The sequence below is a fragment of the Limulus polyphemus genome, unplaced genomic scaffold, assembly GCF_000517525.1.
Source record: "Limulus polyphemus unplaced genomic scaffold, Limulus_polyphemus-2.1.2 Scaffold3135, whole genome shotgun sequence".
Taxonomy (NCBI): Eukaryota; Metazoa; Arthropoda; class Merostomata; order Xiphosura; family Limulidae; genus Limulus; species Limulus polyphemus.
Window position 1 is genome coordinate 34,775 of NW_013668745.1, and position 10,178 is coordinate 44,952.

The following is a 10,178-nucleotide window of genomic DNA, read 5'->3' on the forward strand; positions in this document are numbered from 1 at the left end:
CCAATCAGAGACTCGAAACTGTAGTATCTACCAATCAGAGGCTTTTAACTGTAATATCTATCAATCAGAGGCTTTTAACTGTAATATCTACCAATTTGAGAATAGCTCTTCAAATTGGATAAAAAAATATATTTTCAAATAATTTTGCTTCCCTTATTCCTAAATATTTTTTTCTTTAAGGTATCACGATAAAAATAATCACATTTTACTGATTTAGCAAACAGAGTACGAACTACTGCAGTTTTGATAATGGTATTATTCCCACCTGCCTACAAGCAACAACAAAATGTGTCTGATCTATATATCTTTTAAAAGAATGTGTGAGACGTGTTACATTCGTAATTTAAAAACATTACCACAAACGTTAAATTCAGCTCTGTATAAAAAGTTGATTTATTTCAACATTGATATCTTCAGTCACTATACATCAGTTTTTTTCTTTTTTTCAGCAATAAGGAGTAGAACTGTAGAGGGAGACACCACACACCACGGCCAGGAAAATAAAGAAAGAACGAGAAAAAGAGGGAGAGAAAAAAAGAACACCCACAACAAGATTGATTATTTTTCTAACCACTGCAGTTTTTGAGGTGGCTGGAGTAGTCGCACACGTACAAGAATTACTCCAGCCAAAGGGCTCAAGCTGACTAGATGTCGCTACGGGAGATTCTACAGTATGAGTGAGGTGGTGGTATGGTGAGGGTGATCATAGAACGAACTGTACAGAGCTGGCTGTACTAAGACCTTTGCTACAGGGAACATTTCTTCGGTTTCCTCGCTCCTTTGTGACCTGTGGATGTAATAAAAGTAAATGTCATATACTGGTAAAATAAAATTACAGTATATAAACCATAATGTTTACTTATTTATAGTTCTTATGATATATTTTTCTACAATGCGATTTTTTAAAGATGAAGCGACCATACATAATCTCCATTGAACGAGTGGAGCTGAGAATTTTATACACTTTGAAACGCGACCGGATCTGACGTAGTGGATAGTGGATCAAAGGGGTCCGAGTTCGAGACGTGAAGTAGTTACGGGCGCGTCATAAAAGTGACAGTCAGTCCTGTTAAATCAGCCTTTAAAGAGAACGCCCTTATAGCAGCAGGTGCTAGTAGGTGGCTGAATTTTGTCCATCAATTGAAAATTAGGGACAGCTATATTGGACCCTTCGACCCACAAACACACAAACCATTAGGCCTCGCCCAATCCAACACAACTAGTCAACACTACCCACCATCAGCTCTTTTTTACCGACGAATAGTGAGATTAACCGTCACATTACAATGCCCCTTCGTTGTAAGTCGAATGCCCTAACCACCAGGCCATGCCAGACCGGCCCGACATATAAAGTTAATATAATAAAAAAAATCTAACACGACAAATTAATTTTACATCAGAAAAATATAATCCTAAAAATATTCTACGTTTATTTATATACGTTTTCCTCAATACTTAAAATGCAAATCCAAAGTTTTTTTACGTGAGGTAACTTTAGGTAAACTTTTTCTATTCAATTATAAAACTAGATGATTTGGGTAATTTATATATATTCTTATAATATATATTATAAATCCTAATTCTCTCAGCTAGATACTTTAATTTTTTCTTACTTTTACGCTCCGGCTTCTTCTTCCTCTTCAGCACCTCTGGTCAGAACCTGAGCAAATTTTTTCAGGTCAATCTTGCCCTCATTGTCCATAGGAGCTTCGTTGAAGGCATTGTCCACCTGGTGTTAAACAAGTATATAACTTATGTTACCTTATTATTACAGTATAAAAGGGAATTTAAGTTATATTTTACGAAGAGAAACATAAAACTCAAAGTAAGCTTGGATGTTAAATAGAGTTTAGCGTTGATTTTTTTTCTGCATTAGAAAAACTGACTATTAATATTATTTTATCTACAATATTAATCGTATTTTTAAATCCGACGGTGAGGAATTATCTTATAAAATAAATTTTAACTTCTTCTAATAAAAACCTAAAAATATTTAATAAAGTATTTTTCAATTAATGAGAAAAAAATTAATTAATAAATAAAGATTTTTTTTTTCTTAAAAAGCCCACATAAAATGTAGGTTGAGAGTGTTAGTTTTCTGAAGTAGAAAGCGACCTCACCTCCTGACTTGATAGTTTCTCGCCCCAAGTCATTAAAGCGTGCCTTAAGCTGAGGAAGAAAAAAATCAAATATTTACTTATGTTTATTACGTACATTTCATCAATAAACAACAGGCAGTAATATCCAAAGTAAGGTTAGATACTGAATAGTTACGTCATGAAATTTATTTCAAAATTTTCAAAAAATCCGCAGTTAGGCTTAACTCTCCATTCGATACTGGTAACGATGCTTTGGGTAAAATTATTTTATTTCCACAAATGTAGCATTTCTTATTTATAATAAAATTTTACGGATATCTCTAATAATATTCCTTTTTATTTTATTTTTGCATATATATATTTTTTAAAGATAAACTTTAAGTTTCATTTAAATAATACAAAAAAAAAGTAAAAAATCAGATGACTTACGTATCTTCATGAACTAATCCTTCACCTTCATCAAAACGAAGGAAAGCGTTGACAATGACGTCTTCTTCATCAGTACCTAAGATAAAAATATATACTGTTGTAAGCTGTATTTTCGATGCTTTAATTTAAATGTTAGGTAGAGGGCGCGCGACGTCAAGATTGAAAAGTTTTTTTAAAAGTAGGCCTAATAATTCAAAGGAACCCGCACAACGATAGAACAATGTTACAACAATACGTATACACAAATTTCTTTACAAGTTGCATTTTTTTTAAATGTATTTTGTTACTTTAAGGAAAACGTGCATTCAAATTGTATTTTAACATGTTAAACTAGCGTGTAAATGATAACTGACCAGTGACAATACAGTAGAATAATTTGTTTCGTTTGTTTGTAATTAAACTACACAATGGGCTATCTGTGCTCTGCCCACCACGGGCATTGTAAGTCCGCATACATACCGCTGTGCCACTGGGGGGGGGGGGGCTAGTAGGATAAAGATAGTGAGAAAGTTAATTGTTAGTTAGACTTTAGGGCAGAGATAACTGAGAAAAATAACTTTTATCAACTAATTCTTGTAACTTAGTTTATTAAAAACAACAACAACAACAAAAAAACACATGATAGAATGATGTTAAAGATAAAAAAAAATTGCTTAAGTTTCTTGGAATATGACCTGAAAGATTAACAATCAAACTGATAAAATGAATTCCAAATGTTATTTATTTGTAATTAAGCACAAAACTACACAAAGGGTTATCTGGGCTCTGTCCACCACGGGTATCGAAACCCGGATTCTAGCGTTTTAAGTCCAAAGACATACCGCTGTGCCACTGGGGGGGCCCAAATGTTATTGGATTGGTATTAGTTTTTGGTGAACGTCATAAGTTTTACTGAGAACAAAGTCAAGTGTTTTCTGATTGGCTATGTAGAGGGTAATTGTGTTCTCTCCTGTTATTGGTCAATATACTTCAATTAGTTTCCTCGAAAGAGAGCCGAAGACCGCCTGGAGGGGGTCACCTGTTTTAACTATTCACACCAGTATACAGTAGTGTGTTGTCTGTCTGTCAGTCAGTAGACACTAAAATGGCGTCACATAATGGACGCTTAACGTTACAACTCGTGCTGTCGTGACGTCGGTAAAACATGCGCTCGTCATGAGTCACGAGAAGAATTATGCACACTGTAGGTTACAACACAGCACGACACATGAACTTCAAAAGCAAGAAATAAACAAAAATATTAATTTTGTCTTTATTTACTCTCGAAACAGAACACTTTCGGGGATCCAGCGGAAGTACAATCTAGTTTTATATGTTTCATTTCAACCTAAGCCTAACTCTCAAAAATCTCTATGTACGTCACACATTCTCCAAGTTGGACCCTTCTGTCTCACCCTTGAATAATCTCGACGTCCTGATTAAACAGTTTCGTCGTCAGACGACTTTGATTTGTTTTTTCTTTGGTACCATTGGACAAGCCTTGACTCGTGCGTATCAGTGATTTGGACGCCAATAATGAAGTGTTAGGTGAATAATATTATTGTCTGTTGAAGTTTATTAGAGAGTGTTCGAAAAAAACAACAACAAAAAACTTACCTCCGGTCATTTTGTCACCAAAAATGGTGAGAAACATGGTGAAATTAATGGCTCCCGGCGCTTCGGACACCATAGACTCGACCTCATCGTCAGTAATAATTCGGCCTGTTAAACGTAAAAGATGTTATGAACACGAGGGAGTATACAGTATGACGTATACACCTTGTAGGTTCTCTCGAGTAAGAAAAAACTAATACCGGTATTATCACTGATCGAACGACTTACGTTTCTGTTCAAACCGGATAATTAATATTACTCTATCAGGAAAATTTCACAGGTTACAAATAATTGATAGTCACGTGGCATATTTACTTGGTTATTAATTACTCGTAATCTGATCCATCTTTCAAAAGTGCACGGAGTCTGAATCTGGTTTTAAGTTTCTGACTACATCTTAGAAATTTGACAGTTCCCAGCAGAAGACTATTTCTGTACCTTTCTTGATATCACATCAGATTAAACTCTGAATTCGAAACTTGTGAGTCGAGTATTCGAGAAAGATCACTGTCAGATAAAGTTATAAATATGTCTGACTTTATAGCCACTACAATGGGCGGTTAGATACACAAATGGATAGATAACTTACCTAAAGAATCAAAGGTAGCTTTCAAGTCGTTCTTGGAGATAAAACCATCTTTGTCTTGGTCAATAAGTTGAAAAGCCTGGAAAGGTAAAAAATAAGAACGATTTTAATAGTAGTAACATGTACGTTTAAAGGATCTATTTCAAAAAGCGAAATAATTACGGTAAATCGTCAAGAACAAAAACAAAATTAGTACAATAAAGTTTACAGGATAATAGGGTATGGAAAACATAAAAAACAATACATAATACTTGTAATAATATGTAGGAATGTGTTACTTCCGTTAATAAAAGGAAGTAAAAAACAATACATACTACTTGTAATAATATGTAGGAATGTGTTACTTCCGTTAATAAAAGGAAGTAAAAAACAATACATAATACTTGTAATAACATGTAGGAATGTGTTACTTCCGTTAATAAAAGGAAGTAAAAAACAATACATAATACTTGTAATAACATGTAGGAATGTGTTACTTCCGTTAATAAAAGGAAGTAAAAAACAATACATAATACTTGTAATAACATGTAGGAATGTGTTACTTCTGTTAATAAAAGGAAGTTAAAAAAAAAACAACAACAAAATTGTCTTTCTTCCCATTCTTGTTTAAAGGTGACGTTATGTTTTACACAACCATTAACTGATTTTTCTCAAAATTAAAAACAAAATCAAGAAATTTTTTTTTTAAATTTACTAATATAGATATTTTTATGCATTTAATTACGTGATACATTATTCTTAAATTACGTGATATATTATTCTATTTGGTCCACCCATATCCACTCGTTCAAAACGTGGTTACTTTGTATAAAGATCTCTAGATGGCGCTGCTGATTACCTCTTTGAACTCCTGTACTTGGCGTTGAGTAAACATGGAGAAAACGTTTGAACCCGACCTCTTGGCCGCCTTTTTAGTGGACCCCTTAGATGCAGGCGTAGGGGCAGGAGCTGGAGCTGGGGCGGGGGCCGGAGCTGGCTCAGGCTCTGGTTCTGGAGCTGCTGGTGCCTCTTCCTTCTTCTTACTCTTCTTCTTCTTCTCTTTCTTGTCATCCGCCTGGAGAAACATTTAATAATCTTATTTCAGAGTTTCAATTTGAGAGCAGCCTCGTTTTACTGTTTCCCATTTAAGTTAGGCTAAACAAACATTTTAAAGTTTTAACTTACATAAAGCTAACCCTAAAGGACTATCTGCGTTAGTGTTTCCTAACTCTGAACTTATTTTTTGTTTGTTCGTTCGTGTGTAGTTAAGCACAAAGCTACACAATGGGCTAGCTGTGCTCTGCCCACCACGGGTTAAACTGATAGAGTAGAGGGAAGGCAACTAATCAACAGCACCCACCGCTAACTGTTCAGATACTCTAATTGAATTGTGGTGGCTGTAAGGTATTCGCAGCCCCAAAATGCGGAGCACGGTTTTGTGGCAAAGGGACGCAAACCACGGACTCTCGGATACACAGTTCGGCAGGCTGCTCCAGAGTCTTATTTGACTTCATTCATTAAAAAGCGCAGCTCTTCGGAGAAGATGCTAGTAAAACAATCATGCAATGAGAAAAACGCCACAATGGCAAACTAATGACATCTTCAGAACGTATTACACACAAGTATTTAAATAAAAATCACTTTAACTGCACAGTCCCCTTAGCTTGCCCATTACAGGTTTTATCCTATTTAATTTCAATACTTCGTTAGCTTTCGCCATTTCAATCGACAAGTTTTTTTTTAAAAGCTCAAAGTTACACAATAAGCTATCTGTGTTTTGCCCGCCGTGGGCATCGAAACTCGATTTTTAACGTTGTAAGCCTTCGGAATTAGCCACTGGAGGCCCGATAATTTTAGGCTAAAATTCCGCAATTATTAACGTGAATAAAAAAAAATTACCTTATAAAGATAAGGCTAAGATAGCATGTTAATATGTATAAGTGACAAATTATAATGTATTTGTATGTATGTATTTATTTATACCCGATGCTCAAGAGAGGGCGTTTTATTAAAATCTTTTATACCGAGTGGTGTTGATCAGCACACACCCATTTTAGTGATGATTTATAAACATATTATCTCTGGGGCGTTTAGACGCCTATATTAGACTAAGTACAGCTGTTAAAGAATATATATATATATATCGACAAAGATATTCAACACTGCCATCTAGCGTCCTCTGAGTTAATCGCAATAACAAACTCCTCGTAACGATGGTCTAAGAGTCCTTGTTTGAAACTTTTTTCTCTCTCTCTCTTGTGTCTTCTAAGAAAAGATGGTCGCCATTTTTGTACTCTAATAATAGCCATGCCTAAAAAGGCTAAGACAAACTGCAATCTATATTTTCGCCCCTTGTCCCCGAAACGGCAGGTACCCAAAGTCTATTTCTGGATGATCGGCCCCGGAGGAAGCAAGCTGTGGTATGTGAATACTGGATGAACTTCGAGTTTTTAGAGATATGTTTTTCTACTGGTGCTCTGTTTTATTTTTTCGCTACTTATGATCAGGTTCAAAGGAATAAAGGGCGTGGGCGATAATTATTAGGAAGATTTAACAGCACATCTTAAGGTAAAGCCAAGTTTTTAATGTTTAAAAAAGGAGAGTTAAAAAAAATAAGTATGAACGTGTTAAAATAAACACGAGGGAGTATGGATGGATGCATGAGACATCCTGACATTGATTGGAAAACGAATTTGGTAATTTTGTTTCGTATACTTTATACCAGTTTTAACACAACTATAAACTCTGGTTTTATAAAACAACAACTAGTTTTCATTCGGATATGCTGTAACTTTAATTACGAGCATTTTTAACGTCATCATTTTTAGGGCAGACTTCTTTTCCAGTCTCAGTTTTAATAAATTGAGTTTTTCTGAAAGTGTGGCCTATTTTCTAATGCTTCTTTTGCGACACTCGTTTTAAAATATTCACAAAGATTTCAGAGAAAACACACAAACCCAAAACGATAAACATATCTAGAAAAAACGGACAATTGTTAAACGAATCTGATAAAAAAAAAAACAATGCTCGGTATATAAAGTAATTTAGAAAACGAATGAAGCTAGCCCTCTACAACAAAGAGTGTTAAATATCTTAAAATCGGTAGATCAGACAGAAAACTAAAAATCTATAAAGATTAGAATGAATCAGTCAAGATGGAGGTAACCTCGTTTTTAGTTCCATTTCGTTTCGATCGTTGTAAGTAGCTAATGACCAAAACACTGACCGAGTCGCATCAGTTCGGACTGTGAAACGATAGAAATAAAAAAAAACAACAACAACTTGACTTCATATTTTGAGGACTAAATTGTTTCCAAAATAATTCTTGATTAAACAGAAAACGTCTTTAATACTTTCCAAGTGAATAAAAATAACCCGAGAAATTAAACCTACGTTCCGAACGTTTTGTGTTTAAGGCAAAGCCATTAGAGCTAATAGTCGCTTTCGTTAGTTTTGTGATACAGAATATAAGAAAGGCAGCCAACCAGCAGCAAGCACCATACCATCCACGATCGACGCCAATGGACTGACTGCCGCTCTTATAACGCACACACAGCTTAGAGGTATTTTTTTTTGTGGTATCCGACTGCAACTTTCTCACCACCAAAGAAACGTGTAAGGACTGAAAAAAAAATGGCTTGAACGTGCTGTTAGAAGTTTCTAACTTTTGTTTATTTAACAACTCGCCAGTCTTATTCTAACGCAATAACTTATGCATTAATGTCAGCTCTTAATTCCAGAAACTTTGAATACATCTAAACACCATTAATGTATACATACCCATACTATAAAATATATTAATTTTTATGTATCTCTGGTTCTTTTTTTCTTTTCAAAACTACGACAGATTTTTGTAAGATGGACCAATCCTCGGTAGTGTTTCTTTTTTTTTACATATATTGTTTGTTTGTTTTGGAATTTCGCGCAAAGCTACACGAGGGCTATCTGCGCTAGCCGTCCCTAATTTAGCAGTGTAAGACTAGAGGGAAGGCAGCTAGTCATCACCAGTCGCCATTAACTCTTGGGTTACTCTGTTACCAACGAATAGTGGGATTGACCGTCACATTATAACGCCCCCACGGCTGAAAGGGCGAGCATGTCTGGTGGGATGCGGATTCGAACCCGCGACCCTCAGATTGTGAGTCGAGCGCTTTTACATATATACCTAACTTGAGTACTGCAACCGAGATTATTATTTTTATTTGGAAGTAAAACTTTTGTTTTTAAATAGATAAGTCGATTATTTGGGAATAAAAAAAAATAAGTAAAACGTTTTAAGTAACTTAGTTGTATTTAGTAGTTTGTTTTTCTAACGCTTGGGTTATTCTGATATCAAAATTAAGATATTTTAAATTACATAATATAATAAAAACATGGATGCAAGTTAGGAATATACGACTTTCAAAATGACGAACCGATATTAATACCTTATCGTATTTGTTCAGGAGAAAAGTAAAAACATTTAACTTCAACTCAAAATAATGAACAGGATCTTACCATGCTGGTAAGTTGGAGAAACGGAGAAGAGCTGTGTAAAAATGAGGCTTGCTTTGCTCCAGATGAGAAGGCAGAGTGATCTAACCAAGATGTATCAAGTATTCTTCCAGCTTGGCGTTAGGCTGGATCAAGTGACGTCACACTTCCAGACCAATCAGACGCTAGGATTCATAAAACTACGGCACGTATGGAACAAGAAAACAACCAATAACGTAACATGATAAATATATCTCGGAACTGCTTCGCCCGGATTAGGGAGCACACGGATTTAGAGGACTTTTCTCTTTATAGAATTAAACAGGTCACGAGAAAAAAAAAAAAGGAAAGATAAAAAGGACGAAAGACGATGAGGAAAAAAAAACACAGCAAATAAAACAAGCCTGTTCTGGCAGGCAGATTTCCAGTAAAACCAAATCACGATAGGCTGTTTTTTACGAATAACCATTGTATTTCCTAAACGTAAAACACGTACGGAATTTTTTTTTTTTTACTATATAAACATCTTCCATTGTTCTTACGAGCCATGTTTCGTAACCCGATAGGCCTACGCATCTGTTAAACAGTCACTAACTCCCGATTCTCTTCCATGTTAAGCCTACCGTACAACCCTATTCTACAGAAATAACGATAAAACACTGTCGTTCGTCTAGATTCTAGTACCTGTACCCCGTGACGTCACTCTGCCAAGCATTACTTGCTATTATCACTTCTGTATGGTTACGTGGTGTCGTTTTTAGCTGGAAATAGACGGATTGAAAGAGACAGTTTGTTTGTAGTTTAGCACAAAGCGACACCAAGGGCTATCTGTGCTATGCCCACCACGGGTATCGAAACTCAGTTTCTAGCGTTGTAAGTCCGCAGACATACCGCTGTTCCATTGAGGGGCAGTTAGAGACAGTGGCGTTAGTATGATCCCGCAATTGAGGGGGGGGGGGCGAGCCAAAAGGGGGCTCGAATCAGCCAGAATCGTAAGTACAATTATAGGAAAATAAACG

At 35.5% G+C, this 10,178-nt stretch overlaps 1 protein-coding gene across 1 annotated transcript; it reads right to left on the reverse strand.

Annotated features, from left to right (window-relative positions):
* Nucleotides 1-369: 369 nt before the first annotated feature.
* LOC106468725 (myosin regulatory light chain 2-like) lies at nucleotides 370-9,267 on the reverse strand. The gene is made up of 8 exons (XM_013929169.2): nucleotides 9,184-9,267; nucleotides 5,546-5,761; nucleotides 4,711-4,786; nucleotides 4,125-4,229; nucleotides 2,529-2,604; nucleotides 2,121-2,169; nucleotides 1,614-1,729; nucleotides 370-787 (listed from the first exon to the last, which is right to left on the reverse strand). Exons 1-7 carry the CDS (start codon nucleotides 9,184-9,186, stop codon nucleotides 1,616-1,618), a joined length of 639 nt encoding a protein of 212 aa, XP_013784623.1. The 5' UTR covers nucleotides 9,187-9,267; the 3' UTR covers nucleotides 370-787; nucleotides 1,614-1,615.
* Nucleotides 9,268-10,178: the final 911 nt, after the last annotated feature.